At 36.8% G+C, this 21,421-nt stretch overlaps 1 protein-coding gene, 1 non-coding gene and 1 pseudogene across 2 annotated transcripts; 2 read left to right on the forward strand and 1 right to left on the reverse strand.

The window, feature by feature from the left end:
• Nucleotides 1-687: 687 nt before the first annotated feature.
• LOC116118874 lies at nt 688-4,545 on the forward strand (annotated as a pseudogene).
• A 4,948-nt stretch (nt 4,546-9,493) lies between these two features.
• On the forward strand, nt 9,494-10,090 carry LOC116118876. Its single transcript, XM_031404832.1, has one exon. It carries the CDS (start codon nt 9,494-9,496, stop codon nt 10,088-10,090), a length of 597 nt encoding a protein of 198 aa, XP_031260692.1.
• Nucleotides 10,091-21,088: 10,998 nt separating this feature from the next.
• On the reverse strand, nt 21,089-21,195 carry LOC116118889. Its single transcript, XR_004126240.1, has one exon. It is a non-coding gene; the product is annotated as a small nucleolar RNA R71 (small nucleolar RNA).
• Between the last annotated feature and the right edge of the window lie 226 nt (nt 21,196-21,421).

Genomic DNA, 21,421 nt, shown 5'->3' on the forward strand with positions numbered 1-21,421 from the left:
GCTGTGTTTGATAGTCTTGAACCTCAAATGATTAAGCTAAGAAATGTTAAGTTGTGAAGCTGAAACTGCAAATGATGAATTGAAAACGAGATGTTGTTAAGTTAATTATCATGTTTGATTACTGACTTGTAAGCTTGGTTGTTGAGGTGATGCTGATTTGAAGTTTGATGTGATGAAGTTGCTTGTCATGTTGGTTGTTGATTGTAAGCTTGGTTGATGAGATTTGGTTGTTGATTGTTAAGCTTGGTTGATGAGATGATGCTGTTTGTGAAGTTTGATTACTGAAGCTGCAACAAAAATGCAGAAGAAAATGAGTTGTTGTTTTTTGAGTTGCTGAAGCTGCAAAAAAAAAAAAAAAAAAAAATGCAGAAGAAAAATGAGTTGTGATTATTTGAAGAAGTTGAGTCAGTTGGAGGAATTATGAATTGTGAAGCTGCAACAAAATGCAGAAGAAAATGAGTGTTTTTTGAGTTGCTGAAGCTGCAAAAAAAATGCAGAAGAAAATGAGTGCTATTTTTGAGTTGTGTTTTTGAGGTGTTGAAAGATTTTTTGATTATTTGAAAAAGTTGAGCACTTGTTAACTGGAGGAATTAAAGGAGCACAAAGGTAGTTAAACAAGAAAGAGGTTTAGTTTCAAAGGGGATGTTGGTCAAAGAACCAATGAGTTGAAAGAAATGCTAAGAAAAGATGGTGAAAACACTGCTGAAGCAGCAGAAACAGAGTGTCAGTTTAAGAGGGGATGTTGGTCCAAGGATGAAAGTGCAAAAGAGCCAAGTAGCAGGAGGAAAATGTAATTCTGCGAACGGTGTCGTTTCTGCTTTATAATAAAAACAGTTGTAAAACGCAGCACTTTGATCTTCTCTTACATTTCGGTTTTTGTATAAAAGAGTAAAGTTACTCTTCACAGTATCACTGAAATCAGTTTACAGTAAAGCAAATTCAAACACTTTTCTCTCCATTTTTGTATTCGCAAACCCTAAGCTAAATTGATAGAAACAACCAGTTTAAATCAAGCACTGAGGTCGAATATGAGTCTGGCTCTAGTTACAACTAAACTGTATTGGCTGCGTATGCTGTTATGTGAACTGCAAATTTCTCTTGATTCACCTCCTATATCTGGTGCGATAACATTAGTGCCCTTGCACTTCTCCAATCCTATTTTTCATGCACGTTCTAAGCTATCGAGGTGGATACCATTTTGTGCGTGAGAAAGTGCACACCAAGACAATCATTTTGGAGCAATTTCGACTTCCTTCAGACTGCAGATATTTTCACCAAAGGGCAACAGCTAATAGATTTTGTTTCCTTCATGACAAAATGGCTATCTACTATCTTCCTGCCAATTTGCGAGCGAATGTTAGTGATAACGATGATGATCATTCAAATATTCAAGAAAACTCATAGCAAAGTCAGTGAGTTGCGTTTCCGTTAAACCAGTGAGCTACATTCATCTATCTTATATTTGAATGTTTGTAATATATGTTCATCTCTTGTAACAACCTAGATTTGAATGTTTGTAATCTATGTTTATCTTTGTAACAACCTTAGATTTTCTGAGGTTTTGATCTCATCGAATGTAATTACTCTGGTATAAATATACGCATATACTCTGTATCTGGTAAGTTTTTACAAAACAGTTTTGGTTTCTTTCAGTTGAGGTGCATGTAAACTAACCCAGACACCCCATTACAGATATATAGTTGTAAGAAAATAGTAACCTTAAAAAATTGTCTTGTAAACCTAATGACAAAATAATTGAGTTAGGGCAAAGGAGTGCATGTGATAAATACTTAAACTTTGAGGGCTCATATATAAAAATTGTTGAAAGTTATTATGTTAATGTGATTCCAAAATCTTAAGGATAGACTGATAGTTTCCCCAATTTTTTTTTTTTTTTATGATTTGCTAAGCAAATTAAGCAGCTTATATCATGTTACATGTCATTGTCTATGCACAATATTGCTGACTTTTTCAATAGCTCTTTACACATTGCTCTCCTCGTGGCTATCTATTTTCCACATGCACAAACATTTACTCCTTATTAAAACCCATCACCCCACTCACTGCAAAGCAAATCATTTAGAACTTGAAATCTACTTCCTGCTATGCCCCAACCTTACTCAATGGCTGAGCTTGGTGGGGGCAGTATGGTTCAATCCAAAAACGGAACAAACACAAATTCCTGCTTACTCATCCCAACTCAAAACTTCTCTCCATATCCCAACCAACTCAACATCTTGCCTTCGCCTCAGACGCCGGCAAGCTTTTCGGTTGGATTTCCGGCATTGCAGCTGTTATATGCCACTGTGGCTCGTTTCTATGTTTGGTGCCACTCTTGGTTTGACGGTACGGTTTGCAATATCTCTTCATACAAAACAAATCTCCTCTCTTTCATATGGTATATCTTTTTACTCACTGTTGTGGCAGGAAATAGCATTTGCTGGATCAATACTGTTTGTTATGTTGTAATCATTAGAAACTTCCCATCAAATCGTCAAGTGCCGTAGGAATAACAACTAGTTACTTAGGATTAAGTGCAAAAATCTACACAGATATTGTCGACGCCCTATACTTTCCCAGTAAAAGAGCTAAGCTTATCTTTTCTCAATTCCATCCTTCCTTTATTCGTTTGTGTCATAGCCGCGCCTCTATGAGATGTTAAAGTTGGAAAATGTAGAAGAATGAGAGGTCGGTTCATTGTTATGTTTGTGATAACAATGGTCACGGGAACTTATGCCATTATTGGTAGCTTTAATTGGGTGTCAAAAATATTGTCGCCGCTTAAGAATATGATTGGTATGATAGTATGTCTATTAGTCCATTAGTGATTCCATGGAGAAAAGATTGGAGATGTTACCGATAAATTGGTGGTTAAATGGAGAGCCAAAGGTGTATAATTCAACAGTAGAAGAGAATATAAGTGTGGAGAGAGGGGAGATGGAGTAAAGGAAGATGAAGAAGAGTAAGTGGAGACTGAAGTCATGAGATTGTGTAATGGAGGAAATTGGGGTGAAGTTGATGGTGAAGAGAGTGGAATTTTGGTTGTATTTTTTTGTATATTTATTTGGTGCAACTCTTGGTCTTGTGTTTCTGAACAACTTGGGACAAATAGCCGAGTCTCGTGGGTTCACTGGAACTTCTTCTCTCGTTTCTTTGTCTTCTTCATTCGGTTTCTTTGGGCGTCTCTTGCCATCTCTTTTCGACTACTTTTTCTCAAGGTATGTCTTTGCTCTTTACTCTTCATTTAGCATCATACAGTTACTAATTTCATAAAATGAACAAAAAAGATTATAATAACTTTTTGGTTACCTCCCATATCTCACCTTATCTTTAGGCACGAGGTGATAATTTTTAGATTATAAATACAAAGTAGGAAAATTGACAGGTTTGCCTTACAAAAATCAAAACAGAATACATATACATAGGTGAAATAAGCCCTACTCTGCCTTTCCAATGGCGCTGTTATTGGTGTTTGGTGGTGCATTTACTCATTTTATTTTTGGTTAATCAGATGGTTGCATCTACTTCTGATAGGCTTTTAATGAAATATTATATATAGAGTAATACTATACATACATTATTTTCATATAATATTTCTCATACAATATTATGTGGTAAAATATGATTGGTTAATTTAAAGTTAAAATTAAACTTTCACCCAATCATATTTTGTTAAATAATATTGTATAAGAAATATTATATAGGAATGATGTATGTATAGTATTATTCTTATATATATTCTGAGCAAATGTCATTAAAGTTGTGTGACTAATTGCTTCTTTCATAAAATAAAAAATTAGAGACCAATCGCTTTATTTTGGTTCATATATTAAAAACTCCAAAACATTGGTACCTGAGAATTTTTCTCTATATATGTACACACATAATACCAGTGTCAGAGAGTTGGTCAATATTGAAGGACGAGCCATTTCTATTGCGTACACTTGTTACTAGTTTGCTAGACATTCAAGTGTAGTAATTGATATGTGGGTTTTTGTCTGTTTGTTTCAGGAGCAAGCACATGATTTCAAGCACAGGTGCGATAGTTGCATTAATGGCTCCGATGGCAGGAGCTTTCATTTTACTTCTGAACACAACCAACCTTGCTCTGTATGTGAGCACTGCCATTATAGGGATCTGTACAGGAGCAATTACTTCCTTATCGGTAGCCACAACCACCGAGCTGTTTGGTTCTAAGAATTTCAGTGTCAACCACAACATTGTAGTTTCAAATATTCCAATTGGCTCCTTTCTTTACGGCTACTTAGCCGCCCTTATATATCATAAGGGAAGCAATGAACATGGCCAATGCATTGGAATGGATTGCTACAGATATACTTTCATTTTCTGGGGTTCTCTGTGTTTCTGTGGGACTTTCCTAGCTTTCATACTGTATATCCGTACAAGAAAATTCTACTCACATTAGAAGGCAATGACAAATTCTAATAAATTTCTCCGATAGGGACGTATAGTTATAAATTTTATAAAATGATAGGCATTTAATATTTTCCGATTTATCGTTTTTATGTGTAGACACTTGTATGAATATAATCCATTAATGTCATATATAGAGTTACAGTAAATCTATCTCTTATCGTTTAAATGACCAGTTCATTGCAAATGAATTATCTATTAAGATTTATATATTTATGTTTTAATCTCCAACTTTTCTTTTTAACAGTATAATTGATGGGTTGTTTTGTTTTTTTTCAAAATAAGCATTTATACATTATAACCTCAATAAACTTAATTCCTTACAAAAATGGGAAAATTTTATTGCCACACGATATATATACGTGTGGATACGTATGATTTAACATGGTTGCGTAAAATATAAGGCAAAAGCAATTTGAATATTGAAATAGCGATATTAGCCTGCCCAAATACTTTAGTTGAGATATGGGAATTGAAATTAATGCCATACCGCTGCCTTTCCAAAAACATTTAATTGTATGCCAAAAAATAGCAGGATCTGGGCGGCCTTAAATTATTCTAAAATATTAGTTCTTTTCTAGTTATTTGTCTATGTATAAAGTATAAACTACTGCCCTTTTTTTGGAGACAAGCATTTAGCCTAGAAATATAGGTCACTATTTTGTTGTCATACGTTAAAATATCAAGGAAGTAATTTTTTTTACCCTTCCGAATTGCATCCCCAAAAAAAAAAAATAATAATAATAATAATAAAATAAAATAAAAAATAAAAAAAGACAAAGGGTGATAGGGTGAACATGCCATTATTTAACATCCTACAATACAAGATCAATATAAATTGATGGTGAAAAGAATGTGAAATTAGTAAGAGAAAATAATGTAAATTGATTGTTGTTTTGGTGAAGGGGGGTAAATTTGGAAACGTCACGCATTAAGATAATACCATTTACAGGACTGCTTATCCACAAAGTAACTTTCCTTTTGGCCTTCACAATGGAATCTACTAACATGTTAAAAGCATATAAAAAAGGATGGAATCCTAAAAGGATCTTGTGTCCACTTGGTTTAAGAAACGTCCTTGTTAACCCCAAAGCTAGTCTTGTTCATCTCATTATATTGTTTGACCACTAAAATTTTAGTTTTAAGGTTAAATATGTAAGGTAAATTATCAATATTATTCTATCATAGTTAATTTTATCATTTGGATCCCAAAAATAGAGATAATATTAGATAATATCATGCCGATGATCGGGTGGATAGATTGTTTTTGTTAATTTGTAAACTTTTATTGTGAGAATGTTTAGTTAAAATAAAAAAATATAAGGATTAAAAAAATTCGAAATATTTTAAAGAAAATGATAATAATGTAACAAACACGTTTTTAAAATCCTATGTTATTTTATTCAGAATAGAATTTTAGATATATTATTTAAAAAAGTATACCAAAAGTAACTTAAGTTATTGTGGCTTTCCCGCTAAACTCTAATATAAATAATTAAATGTCTAACTGTGCCCTTACAAGTTACAACTACAGTTTTAGAAAGTTATACATGTTGCATATAAAATAGTTTAATTTGAAACTACCCATATAAGTTCCAAACGTAAAATCATATGTATAAATCGATTTGATGTAGTGGTTATCACTAATCCTTACAATTCAAAGATTTGATTGACAGATTCACAGTTTAAAAAGCATATAATTACACTTTCTTTATGACATCAATTAAATTAATTAATTTGCACCGATCACACAGGTGCACTTGGACATTTCATTATCATATTATTTATCGTAGTGTCAAATCAACTCATCAACACCTAGGTGCGTAATTTTTTTTTTCTTCTTTATATGATTAATGGCATGAAATTAAGATTTTATATATATAATCCAACAGGCAACTAAATTAACAATTTACATTAATTATTTTTAAATAATTCACTTAATGATTATTAAGAGTTAGATAACGTTATATGTCTTTTACAAAATTGTTTAATCTTAAGCACACCAAATGTTTCCAAAACTATTTAAAACCTCTCTATAATATTGAAAACCGTTGTAAGGCAGGGAGATTTTAATAATTTAAAGAGTATTTAATACATATAGACAGTTTTATGGTTTCCAAATAGTTTGGGTATTTTTTAAATTAAATAATTTATACAGGTATATGAAATGAACACTAATAATTAATTTTGAAATTTAACTATTTAATGTCTTTAATATAATGTTTAAAAAATTGTGTTATATTATAGTAAACAAAAATCTAGCTTTTAATTTCAATCCCCAGTTAAAGGAAAAAAAAAATAATAAATATTATGAAATCCCACCCAAATAAGAATTAAGAAGAGACGAGAGCCGGCCCTACCTTTAATTAAAGACTGTCTTCAAGTAAAGATGGCAGATCTAGAGTATTGGGTACGATAAATTATAGACCACAGTAAAATATTGAAAGCAACGTTTCTATATATAAATTAAGCTGGAGTTTAAGACGTCTGGTGATGCAAAGGGTGATGGTTGAATTATCTCATGCTGACATCTAGGTAGAGAATGGAGAAACCTCTTATTTCTTAACCAAAAAAGAATTGGGCAGGTTTCCAAATTGTAAGAGAATAAATATTAGTAAGAATTTGATCTCTTGACTAAATACTTTCTAAATCTTATCCGTCTAAACAAAACAATAGTAGTAATATCCATTTATATGGGTAACTTCAATCAAGTCTTTATTTTTCGTGTATTTTTTCTCGTTTCAAAGTCACCATTATTTGTTCTTTTACCATTATATGTATGTGTGAACAATAGTATGCGTGTATGTGTGAAAAATAACATGTGTGTTTCTCGTTTCAAAGTTGTATAGGCCAAAAATCGTGTTTGGTCTGACGAGGTCCAACAAAATAAACATACTATGGCCTAGTGCCTTGACCCAATCCCAATTGAGCCCACGCTTGATTTCGTTTTATGAAATGCTCACTCAATGAGTTAGGTTATCCTACAAGTAAAGCTAAATTGGGCTCTGACCCATCAGTCCACAAAATTCCATAATAGGAATCAGAATCCTATTCTATTTCCGCTTCTGTCAAGATCCTGAATCTTACTCAAAATGTTAAGTCTAATTTGAGAAAGGCAAGAGATCATAGTTCCTTCCTAATTGGAATGCCTCCACCAACTAGTATTCAACGTTTTTACTAGGATTCCAACCTCTTGGGTTCATTATATAAACAAAGACAAACCCTCTCCTTCAGCCTTGTTGACTTGAGCGTCGGAGTGTCTAAGGTAGACACCACACCAGTATTTATCTGGCCTTCACGTTCTCTTTTCATCTTCATGCAAGCCCATTACGTTGTTAGTGGCTCTACTCTTACAGGATACATCCCTTCCAAATCAATAGTAGATTTTACCATCTAAAGTTTGGTGCCCATTGTGGGACCTTGACAACTATTTGACTTAAACAACCTCTATTTCTTATCTTTTCTCCCTTCCAAATCAATTGCTCTTACAGTTTCATTGACTTGAGCGTCGGAGTGTCTAAGGCAGACACCACACCGGTATTTATCTAGCCTTCACGTTCTCTTCTCCTCTTCGTGCAAGCCCACTGCATTGTTAGTGGCTCTACTCTTACAGGATACATCCCTTCCAAAACAATAGTAGATTTTACCATCTAAAGTTTGGTGCCCACTGTGGGACCTTGACAACTATTCGACTTAAACGACCTCTATTTCTGATCTTTTCTCCCAATTTAGCCATCATGACTGGAAACACCGAAACCTTCACTCTTGGCATTGCAGCTCAGATTGCGGCCCTCACCACACTGGTGCAAGAGAGCAACGATAAGTACTAGGCTTTGGAAGCTCAAAACGTGATCATCCGCATAGAGAATCATGCCTTTCAAGACATGGTAAGCCAATTCTATTCATTAGATTGGAATTTGAGTAAGCAACACACCTCCTCTTTTCCGCTCCCCGTTCACCCAAAGCAATTGTTCTCCACCCTAAATCATGGTACCTTGACAAATCAAACCCACCTCCACTTACCCCCAACTACAACCTTACCCCAAGTTGAGCCGACCCCACTAAATGACACCCCAACCCAACAACTGAACACTCCCTTCATCCTACTGCAAACACATCCCATGCACTCAGTAGCAGAAGCCACCCACCAAACAATCTGGCTCAACTCTTTCATAAATATCAACCCCTAAACAATTTATACACTCTCGTGGCAACACCCCTATAGTAATCCCTGGCTAAACGATTTCCGAGATAGAGAGCATGATCTAGCACATTGCTGGTATACCCACACCTCTCAAGAAAATCCAACCCCAAAGCTACACCGACTCACCCTTCATGGATGCCATAACCCTCATAGAGATGCCTTGCAAGTTCACCTTCCTCAATATGAAACTCTATGATGGGACCACCGATCCTGATGACCACATAACATCTTACAAATAAAGGATGTTCACTGCCGCCATCTAGTGCGATCTTTGCGAAGCATGCATGTGCAAGAGCTTCGGCTCTAGCCGCATGGGATCAACCCTTCATGGTATACCAACTTACCCAACAACTCTATTGACTCATTTACTTAACTCACGAATAATTTTGTTAAGCAGTTCGCTAGTAGCAAGAGACTTGAGAAGCTCTCTAGTGACCTCTATAGAGTACGTCAACACCACGGAGAAACATTTGAGACTACGTGGGTTGCTTCAACAAAGAACAAATCTCCATTTCATATTGCAATTAAGAGACAACCATTAATGCCTTCAGGAAGAGGCTCCTCCTCGATAGTGAGTTATATAAAGAGCTTATCAAGTTCAACTGCTCCACCATGGAAGATGTGTTGGCTCGAGCTCTAGTAGAAATAAGGTAGGAAGAAGATGAAGTGAACCATATCAAACACTCTGCCTATGACGATCACCATTCCAGAAGAACCAAACAGCACCAAAATAACTGCCCTACTAAGCCTTACCACCAACCAACAAGAACCCCTAACCGAGACAACCAACGCCCAATGGACTGCCATTCAGCTCGACACAACAAAAAGACATAAGTCCCACCCTATCGATACAAGATGTCTGAATACAACCAAAACATCGAACCAATGAAACTTGTGGCTGTAATAATAGAGATAGGGAAAGTTGTCAGATGGCCCATGAATTTACCACACGTTAAGGCCAAGCGAGATACCACTAAGTGGTGTGAATACCATGGAGACCATGACCATGTCACTGCCGATTGTATCGCCCTCTATCTTGAGATAGTAAAGCTACTGAAGAAAGGCCATCTCCACGACTTCCTAACGGACAAAGGGAAAAACACCTTGGAAAACAAGGATCACCAGATTACACCTCAAAAAAAAGCACAGCCAGCAAATGGGTTGTGTAATGTGATCTCAGGTGGATCAGAAGTAAGCAGTGTAAGCTACTCCTTGGCCAAGTGTCATGCCAAAGCCGTAGCTGACCCAAAGGTCCAATCCTCTGGGCCACACTTGCAGAAGGCAACCGATCTAACCATTGAGTTCATTGACAATGAAATGGTGATGCTCTTAAACCCCCACCATGATGCTCTAGTTATCACCCTTCATATAGCAAACTTCCTTGTCAAGAGGATCCTTGTAGACCCCAGCTCATTCGCGAAATCCTATTCCTCAAGGCACTCAAAGTCATAAGAATAGATGAGTCAAACATCATCTACTGGTCTACTCAACTCGTTGGTTTTAGTTTGGAACAAAATACATAATAGGGGAGATATATAGCTCTACCAGTCTATGTTGAGGCGATCAACCTCCAAACCACCTTCATGATACTAGATGCCCCCTCCCTTTACAATGTGATCCTCAGTTGACCTTGGATTCATAGCATGCGGTCCATCCCCTCCACCTTCTGCTAGACCATTCGGTTCCCTACCAAGTGGGGAATAAATGAAATCTGCGAGACTAGAAGGCTTTTAAGGATTTTTATCAGATTGCCTTCAAGACCAAGCGAGGGATTATGTAGCAACTATAGTCCTACTCGGCTGGAGTGGCCAAGCCAGACCAAGCCCAGATACACCCTGATCACCCAGATCAAAAAACCCAAGGTGGTGCCCAACTTAGACTCGACATCTGAGAAAAGCTCATAGACTTCCTCGAGAGGAACATGACTATTTTTCTTGGTCTCACTCCTATATAACAGGGATCGGCTTTGAAGCAATAGTGCATGAACTAAACGCCGACCTAGACTATCCGCTATGAAACAAAAGAGAAGAAAGTTCATTCCAAAGAGAAACAATGTGATTAATGAGGAGGTGGAGAAGCTGCTAAGCAATGACTTAGTTTAGGAGGTCTAATACCCCAACTGTTGGTAAATGTAGTCATCATTTAGAAAAAGAACGGAAAGTAGAGAGTATGCATCGATTTCACTAACCTAAATAAGGCTTGCCTTAAAGACTCCTTCCCCCTACATGTTAGTCGACTTCACTACTAGACAGGAGTTATTAAGTTTCATGGATGCTTTCTAAGTTTCACGGATGCTTTCTCAAGCTACAGTCAGATACTCATGCACCTGAATGACCAAGAGAAAACCGCCTTCATCACTGAAATCGGTATTTACTATTGTCAAGATAATGCTGTTCGGCTTAAAAAACGTCGGTGCCACCTACCAGCATCTTATGAATAGGATGTTTTCCAGCTTGTTAGGAGATTCCGTGGAAATATACATTGACAATATGCTAGTGAATTCATTGATCACCAAGCAACACCTTGACCACCTAAGGTAAGTATTTGAGGTACTACGAAAGTACAACATGAAATATAATCTAGCCAAATGTTCATTCGGCGTCTCCTCCAAAGTTCATCGACTATATGGTCACACAGCGCGGCATCAAGACTAACCCGACCAAATCAATCTGGTCTTGAACATTCCCTTACCTACTTGCATAAAAGATGTCCAAAGTCTTACTGTAAGGGTAGCCATGCTGAAACGATTCATATCAAAGTCAGCGGAGAAGTGTCATCTCTTCTTTGCATCCTTCAGAAAGTCCAAAGAAGTTCAAATGGACCCCAACATGTGAAGAATTATTGGCCCAACTGAAAAGATACTTAACATCGCCTTTTTACTCTCTAAACCAAAAACAAGGGAACGACTCTTCACCTATTTAGTATATCCAAATAGGCCATCTGGGTCGTACTGATCTAAGAAGAAGAAGAAAAGCAACTGCCTATCAATTACACTAGCAAGTCTCTGCTTGATGTTGAGACACGATATAGCCAACTTGAAAAGCTTGCCTCGCTCTTATAACCATTAACTTCCTTGCCACCCAATTGTGGTCTTGACTTCTTACCCCTTTAAAAAGATTTGCTTAAACAGAACCTCTCGGATCTGCTCATTCAATGGATAATAGAGTTGAGCAAATTTGACATCCTTTTCCAACCTTATACCACCATCAAGTGTCAAATGCTAGCTGACTTCATTGCCAATTTCACACCTAACACTTCAATTCAGGTGAAGAGGGAGTTCTTATGCTTGATAGACCATGCATCGTCTAAATGGATCCTATTAGTAGATGGCTCAAGCAACGTCAACGACAACGGGCTAGGGCTTGTCCTCACTTCTTTGGAAGGGGATATCATACAACAGTTCATATGATATAGCTTCAAGGAAACCAACAATGAAACCGAATACGAAGCATTGATCATCGACCTCCCTCTCGCTAAAGTAATGGGGGTTGAAAAACTTGAAGTTAAGTCTAATTCATAGTTGGTGGTGAATTAGCTCCAAGGCTCCAACAAAGCTAGAGATGCAAAGATGACCTTTTACCTCAACTTAGCTAAAAACTCCAATCAGCATTCAAAGAGATCGCAATCACTCAAGTCCCAAGGTTTGAGAACACTCATGTTGACACGTTGGAGAACGTTGACTCGGCTCTTCAAGTTTTGACACCAACAGCGGTTCCACTGATTCAACTTTAAACACTAGCTATAAGGATCGGCTCGGTTGAGGTGTTTCTGGTTGGTTCGGATGAGTCATGGATGACACCCATCTTCCTACTTAGAGAATGATAAGGTTCCCGTTAGAGTAGATGCACTAGAGCCAACGATTTAGCTCTTGTAAACTCATTTCAAATTAATGAATAAAAAGGCATTGCTTATTTATGAGCATATACTATAGCATCTATTTACTGCGCATAAAGAAAATAGTATATATCCTTCAAAAGGTTGGAACCAATGACGAGGGAATTAAGTGTTATAAATCTTAATTGTAAGAACTCTATGAGCACAATGGTTTGTAAATGAATGATCAGATTCGCATAGGGGAAAAAGGCATAATGAAATAATAATTTTAAAAATGAATCTGTCATTACTCTAAATGCAAAGATCTAGGCAACGATTATAACGATTTTACATGTTAAAACGAAACCAATGTAAACGAACAAATTTGTATAAAATCAAATTCATTCAAGGATCAAAATACTTATGTCTATTTGGGGGCTCCTTCAAATGTCTCTGATTTGATTTTGCTCCCGATTCAAAGTCGAATCGCAATCGCATCATCCACACAAAGATAATCCATAGAACCCACTGTTGTTTTGCTAGAACAACAAGGAGGCTTCAAGAATCAAAAAGAGACAAGGAATTTTTTTTTCTTCACTAACGCCAAAAACGTGAAAGGGAGAGGGTGGCTAGGGTTTTATTTTTATTCAATGAATGAATACACACACACACACACACACACACACACACACATATATATATATATAATTAAGTTTCACTTATATGGTGTCACTTAATTAAAACCCTAATCCCAATAGGAATAGCCATGGATTCTCAAGTTAATCCATCCTTGCAACCAAACACGCCCTTTATGGTATTTTAATTTTAATTAATTATTATTGCAATTAAAATCAATTAATATATATAAAAAATATATTAACATTTAATTAATAATAATAATCCATTTAAATATATGCGCACATAAATATATATTAATATGCGCATATATTTAAATATAATCTCACTGATTTTAATTTTACTATTAAAATTAAATATAGGCAACAACCTCAACAAATTTTATTGTAGTGTGAGATTACCAAAGTACCCTTTTGTCCTAAAAGACGAAAATACCCCTTTCAAAAATTGTTTCTTAAATTATCTTCTAAGTTTGTGACTTGTAGGCTCCTCATCATATCAATAGTGAGTAGTAGCGGGATTAACACCAATTAATCGTCTCCCTACACACATACCAAGATTGGCTACTAGCAAGGCATTATGACCACCCGATAAATTCAAATTCAACGAAATAGCTGCCTGTCAATAATATGGTTACCGTGCAACCAAATCCTTTCATCAATCGTTACTAGACCAATGATCAATTTAATAAATTGGATTGAGCAACAACTCAAACCCACTGTGGCCACAAATTTAGTGTCATTACCATTTACTGAATTGTGCAGTGAGATAACTTCTCCCGTACTAGGGAATGATGAATCCTTTGTTGATCTACCATAGTCTTGATACACTTCTCGATGTAGCCAATCATTACCGTATTGATAGCTCTGAATAGAACTACGTTGGGCTAGTGTCAAACTACACCAATCGGTGCACAAGGCATTTCAGTGATCTCAAGTCTAAGGATCACATGCACTACCATTTGGTAGTAGATTTATTCCATAGACACTAGGGTTACTATCCATATGGAATCCTCTGGTGGGTTTGTATAGCGAGCACCTATGTGCTACACCAGGTTGTTGGCAAACAACCTTGACAAATGAGATCAGTCACTGTCTTTTGACAAGGTCGTTCAGCACTATGATAGTCTTACCTTATTATCTATGTCCTTTGCTAGAATAAAACTAAGGCTAGTGTTAGAGTAGATGCCCTAGAGCCAATCAATTATTGTAGAATTGACTCTTTGTAATAATGTTCATTAATCAATAAAAGGCATTTTATTCTATATCACGTAAATCATTATTATTGCAATATGTATTGATATATGTCCTTAGAATGGTAGAATCGTGACGATGGTATCAAATGTTTCAAATCTTAATAGTGAGAACCCTATGAGCACATATGGTGGCCATTCTAGAAACGTCTGTAGCCCTAGTATTATTCTGAAGTAAGGGCATAGATAATACGATAAGACTATCATAGTGTTGACGACCTTGTCGAATGGCAGTGACTGATCTCACTTGTTAAGGTTGTTTGGTGACAACCTGGTGCAACACATAAGTGCTTGCTGTAGGCAATTACACCACAGCAAGTTCACTAGACTGACCCACCAGAAGATTCCATATAGATGGTAACCCTAGTGTCTATGGAACAAATCCTCTAACGAATGGTGGTGCATGTGATCCTTAGACTTCAGATCACCGGAATGCCTTGTGCACCGATAGGTGCAGTTTGACACTAGCCTAACGCAGTTCTTTTCAGAGCTGTCAATACGGTGGTGATTGACTACATCAAGGAGTGTATCAAGACTATGGTAGATTGACAGAGGATTCATCACTCCTGGGTACGGGAGAAGTTATCTCACAGCGTAATTCAGTATATGGCAATGACACGAAAACTGTGGCCATAGTGGGATTGAGTTATTGCTCTATCCAGTTTATAATATGGCTCATTGGTCCAGAAATTGAATACATAATATCGAGAGTAACCGAAGGTTGACACTATTTCTATGCCTTCGTCTTGTCGAGATAACGTATGATGAAAGGATCGAATTGCACGGTAACCATATCGTTGACTGGTAGCTACTTTGCTGAATTCAAATCTATCGGGTGGCCATGATGCCTTGTTAGGGCCAATCTTGGTCTGTGTATTAGTGAGACGATTAATTGGCGTTAATCGCGATATTATACACTGTCGGTATGATGAGGAGCCCATGGGTCACACACATAGAAGATAATTTAAGAGCCAGGAAGAAAGAAGGGCATTTTCGTCCTTTTGGGTAAAAGGGTATTTTGGTAATTTCATAGTGCAATTAAATTTGCTGAGATTGTAGCCCTTATTTAATTTGTTAGAAAAATTAAATAAGTGAAATTACGTTTAAATATGTATTCGTATGTATTTAAATATATTATCATTATTGTTAAATGTTAATGTATATTAAATATATATATATTAATTGATTTTAATTAAGATAATGATGGAAATAAAAATATCTAATTGGGAGTGTTTGGTAACATGACATGTTTGGGTTGGAGCCTAAGCCTATTCCATATGGGAATAGGGCAACTGAATTTACTATAAAAGAAAAAGGTCATTTGTAAAATGAGTAAGATTTTCATTAGTTTATTTTTCATTGTGAAAAAGAAAAACACAACAGCAACATTTCCTCTCCCATGGCAGTATTCCATTTTGCCCAAAATCAATTCATTTGATTTTTCTTCTTTAATCTTAAAGCTAAGGAGGATCTAGCAAATCTCTCCTTAGTTCTTTGTGATTGTCTTCGAGTGGACTACGTGGGTTCGATCCTACACTTGGATCAGTAGCAAAACATTCATTGACAAATTTGGAAGAGCCTCCAACGTGCGTATGTTTTTCTAACCTCATGATTTATTTTCTGTAGATTCTTGTATTTATATAAACTGTAAAATTATACCTTTGATCTTGGCTCAATGGGAACGATCCTTGTTATTATTGTTTTTGTTTTCCACTGCCTCAATGTGTTGTTTCCTAACAGTGGTATCAGAGCCTAGGGTACTAAATTTTACAGTTTTTATGTGGATGGTTGATAACATGCGTTTGATTAATGATATGTTGCCATATTGAATCTGCGTAAAATTTGCCTTAAAAACATGTTTTAAGAAGTCTATTAATCGATTAATTTTAATTTGTTGATGATCTGCAAGTTTGGAATAATGGTTGATGGATTTTTATTGAGATCAATGTGTTTGATTGATTGCAAAATCCGTTTAGAGTGTATATGGTTACTATGTGAACAGATTTGGAGCTACAGATCTGTGTACGGTCGCAGCTGTGATATAACCCATCGCCGTAGCGAGCATTGTTCACCCTCACGCTAATGACGAAACCAGTGCTTACTACGGCGATATAAAGCATTGCCGCGACGATCATCTTTTGGACGAGCGCTGCACGAAACAGCGCTAGCTGAGGTGATCGTCCTTAGGACGGGTGCTGTACCAAATCGTCGTGGCAATCTAAGTCATCGCCACGACGAGTGCACTTCGGAGTGCACAGGGGCTAGAATGTAAAGTTTTAAAACTTTTGGATCAAATTGCAAGTTTGCAAATTGTTAGGGGTTAAAGTTAATTAACCAAAAAATTTCAAAAATTGATTGTTTTTGAAATGTATGCTTTGTACTTGTTTGTATATTGCATGGTGCCCGATATATGAGCCTTAGACCTAAGGGTGAATGTTTTAAAATAATTTTGGGTATGTATGGTTGTATAATTTATTAAGTAGGGCATGCGTGTCCTGCCTTTCTCCTCTTCTCGATGTACATTCTCTTCTCATCTAATTCCCTTCGAATGTAAATCGAGGTTTCTAAATTTATTGATGTAAAGAATTTTGTATAACTATTCTTATTGTAAACTTGGAATAAATTTTTTGTAATGTACTTGAAGACGGATCAAGGAAGGGGCGATCATACTTGAAGACTCAAGATTTTATTACAGGACCCCTAGGTGACCCACCAATTCCTCTAGGCTCGAGGAAATTAGTTTTAGTTGGGCCATGTACTGGCACGTTTTATAGTGTGTTTAGAATGCATGCTAAGGTTGAATGTTGAATAACATGCCAAACAATGTCATTCTAACAAAGATAATAATCTGATGAGACATTAAATAACAAACCCCTCAACTAAAGTATATTAAGTTAGGTAAGCCTTCCATCACCATGGTTTTAATCAAACCACTGCTCGTCGAAACCTTGTTCGCCAAAGCGAAGGGTACACTTCTACTAGTGGGAGGTTAAAATGCATTGGAGTTTTCCTTAATGGTGATGGGTCAACTTAAAATGACGGTTTCGCTTGTTCACCAAAGCGAAGGTTGATAAACGCGTCATAGGCATAGTAGAGCAGTGCACTTATTATGTGTACATGGTGACATGTAGTGTCCACTCTACTGATATTGAGAATCACACTTAAGGACAATGGTTGGAACCATTGGATAGTGTGATTGGCTTGTTGGCTTTTTCACATTTGAGGTTGATAGTAGGAGCTATCAACTGGTGTGGATTAAGTTTGTTGGCCTACCTAATCAACTCATTTTGGCTTGTTCGCCAAAGGGAAGGTTTGAAATGGGCAGGATAGGATCTTAGTCCACTAAGAAAGCCAACAGGCTTTCCCGAGTTAATAGTGAGGGCTATTGACTTGAGTAAAATAGTAGGAGCATCGTTTAATAAAAGACCATATTAAACAATAATGAACTTTATAATGACTTTATCTTTTCTGCAATTGTAGATTCACCAAATGAGCGTTATAAACCTGCGATCGATAATCGAGAAAGAAAACAAGTTGGATGGATCCAATTTCTCAGACTGGTATCGTAATCTTCGGATTATACTCAAGTCAAAAAAGAAATTGTATGTCCTTGAAAAGCCATACATGGCTGAGCCTGATCCTGATGCCACTCAAGAACTAAAGGATACTTATCAAATGTTCCTTGATGATGCTGATAGCGTTCAATGCTTGATCTTAGCATCAATGACACCTATGTTGCAAAAGCAGCATGAGAATATAGACGTTGCTTCCATTATTCTACACCTCAAGGAGCTTTTCTAAACAAATGCTCGACATTAGAGGTACGAGGTGTCGAAAGCACTGTTTGGGAGTCGACTGACTAAGGGATCCTAAGTTGGTCTTCATGTGCTCAAGATGATCGAACACATAGAGAGACTTGAGACTTTAGGATGTGGCTTGGATGCAAAATTACAAATGGATTTAATTCTACAATCCTTGCCTAACTCTTATGCTCCGTTCATAATGAATTTCAATATGAACACGATGGAGAAAACCCTGTCAAAACTTTTGAACATGCTGAGGACTGCAGAGCAGGACTTGCAGAAGTCCAAGCCTATTTTACTGGTTGATACTAGTAAAGGTAAGGGTAAGGGTAAGGGTAAGGCCAAGGCCAAACCCAAGCCCAAGCCCAAGCCCAAAGGACAGGTTGCTCTTGGTCCTGAGGGTGGCATAGGGAAGGGCAAGGTAGTTTGCTTCTTTTGTGGCAAGCTTGGCCACTGGAGGAAACACTGCAAGGCTTTCCTCGCAAGCAAGAATAAGTCAGAGGCTATGACTTCAGGTATCTTTATGATTGAGATTAACTTTTCTCCCTCAACATCTTAGGTCATTGACACAGGATATGGTACTCACATTTGTACTGATGTGTAGGGACTAAGGCAGAGTAGAGTGCTCGCCAAGGGAGAGGTGGACCTATAAGTTGGAAACGGAGCATATGTGGCTGCATTGGCTATAGGGAATTATTGTTTATCTTTGCCTACGGGCTTGTTATTGGAACTGCATAACTGTTATTACGTACCTTCTATTTCTGGAAATATTATTTCAGTATCCGTTTTAGATAATATGGGGTATCATTTTGAGATATCTAATGGACTGTTGTCTGATAAGCATATTTTACACTATGATTTTGCATTGAATTTTGATAGGATTTAGGATACTTTTCATACAATTTGGACCATAATTGCTACCTAATTCTATTAATTTGTCTTTGTAGGCCTAAATGATGATTTTTAGCATAAATGACAATTTTGAGTGTAAATTGTGTAACTTGAGCTTGGAAACTCGGAATGACCTGAATTTAGAAGCTTTGGAAAGCTAAGAAGAAGAGCTACAACTTTTATGTTTTGGGTTTTTCCTAATTCTGACTGGAAAAGGGTGAAAACGTGGCTTGAAGTCGTGAAAAGTACGCTGGGAACTGAAGAAAAACGTCGTTGGACGTGCTTCAGTATTTCTGCTATAACTTGAGCTGTAGACCTCTGATTGTGTTGATTCTTGAACGACCAGATAGATAATTGAAGGGGCTACAATTAATATGTTTGACACTGTTCTAGATTCAGATTAAATCATGCCCAAATTTGGCCCGAAATTCTTCACCGCGGTGAGGAAAAATCTTCGCCGCGGCGAAACCTGCATCAGATGTAAAAATAAAACGACGCGTTTTGGCTTGCTAGGGCTTCGTCCTTAAGTGAGAGAGGTATAAATTAGAGTGAAAAGGGGCTTGGTTCGTGATTTGGGAGGCAGCTCATGGAAGGAGAAGATTATTGAAGATTTGGGCTTCAAATTAGAGAAGATTTCTCCATCTTTTGCTTGCTTTTCAATGATGAATCTTGATTCAGTTTGTTTTTGTTGTTTTATTTCGTTTTTGAGTATGAAATGAGTTGTTTAGCTAGGGTTTGATGTAATCTTGATACAATGATTCAAATTTATATGGATTGATTTACTTTGAGTTTCAATTTCATGATTGAGTGTTTATCTTTTTGCTTAATGACTTTTGGATGCTTGATCACCATTCAAATGTGTGTTGTTCATAATGAGACTGAGAAGTGATTTGTGATTGTGCCTCTTGGGATAAATACCGTAGATTAGCAAACGCTAGAGATAGGTTTAGCAATCTATAAAATCTAGATAGAATTCCATAAAGCTTAAAAGACTTTGAACTATTAATCTTCATTTTTGTTGGGTGCGGAAGCTTAATAGGGATAAGTAGGAAAATGTAGCCTGAGAAGGTATGTTTTACAACTTAGGGAATTCGATTTTCAATCAAGGAATTAGAACTTGGGTAATAGATTCTATGATTTGAGTTAGCGTATCTAGGTGAAATCAACACCCAAGCATTTTTTAGCATTGTTTAATTAATTAAGTTGTTGGGTTTTTCATTTGTTTTTAGTTTGTTAATCGTCCATCAATCCAATTTATTGTTTCTTCAATCAGGACTTAAACTAGGGAAATCGGTACTTAGTAACACTATCCTCGTGGGAACGATACTTTACTCATCATTATATTACTTGTACGATTAGTATACTTGCTACATATTGCATGTTGTAAGAAACACGCATCAAGTTTTTGGCGCCGTTGCCGAGGATTTGTTTTAAGTTAACATTGAGTTTTTCTTTAGTTAGCTAGATTGAAGTTTTTATTTTTGTTTTTAATTTTCATTAGAATTGTGATCTCACTTTTCTTCACTCTTGTTCGTTTCAGTTTATGCGAAGACCAAGACGTCAACCAGTTGTTCCTGTTGACCTTGAGCTTGAGAGAACTGTGAGAAGACGTAACAGAGAGAGAAGAGAAAGAAAGAATCTTGCTGTAGAACCTGAAGAAGTAGTTGTTGAAATGGCTGAACAAGAAAATAGAACACTGAGGGAATTTTTAGTTCCTACAGTGAATAGGAGTGGGTCGAGTATCACTAGACCTACAGTGCAAGCAAACAATTTCGAGATCAAGCCGGCAATCATCCAGCTGATCCAATAGTCGGTTAGATTCAATGGTGATTTGAAGGAAGATCCGAATCAGCACATTGCAAATTTCCTAAAAATTTGTGACACCTTCAAGTCAAATGGAGTGTCGGATGATGCTATTAGGCTGCGGTTATTCCCATTCTCATTGGAAAATAAAGCCAAGGGTGGTTAATGGCATTACCACCGGGAACAATAACAACGTGGAATGATCTAGCACAGAAATTCTTGACCAAGTTCTTTCCTCCAACTAAATCAGCGAAATTGAGAAATGATATCACATCATTTCTACAAGAAGAGTCCGAGTCATTGTATGAGGCTTGGGAAAGATACAAGGAGTTAATGGGGAAGTGTCCACACCATGGTTTGCCAGTTTGGCTTCAAGTCCAAACATTTTACAATGGTTTGATGGGTAATGTGCAAACCATGGTGGATGCAGCTTTAGGAGGGGCCTTGCAGAATAAGACACCAGAGGAGGCGTATGAGTTGCTTGAGGTTTTGGCAAGCAAAAACTATCAAAGACCAAATGAGAGAGTTACAACAAGGAAATCTTCGGGTCTTCATGAAGTTGATGCCTTCATAGCCATCTCAGCC

This window comes from Pistacia vera, unplaced genomic scaffold (assembly GCF_008641045.1).
Source record: "Pistacia vera cultivar Batoury unplaced genomic scaffold, PisVer_v2 Contig861, whole genome shotgun sequence".
Taxonomy (NCBI): domain Eukaryota; kingdom Viridiplantae; phylum Streptophyta; class Magnoliopsida; order Sapindales; family Anacardiaceae; genus Pistacia; species Pistacia vera.

Coding starts and splice junctions, on each gene's coding strand:
- LOC116118876 (XM_031404832.1), top strand. CDS start 9,494: ATGTCTGAATACAACCAAAACATCGAACCAATGAAACTTGTGGCTGTA.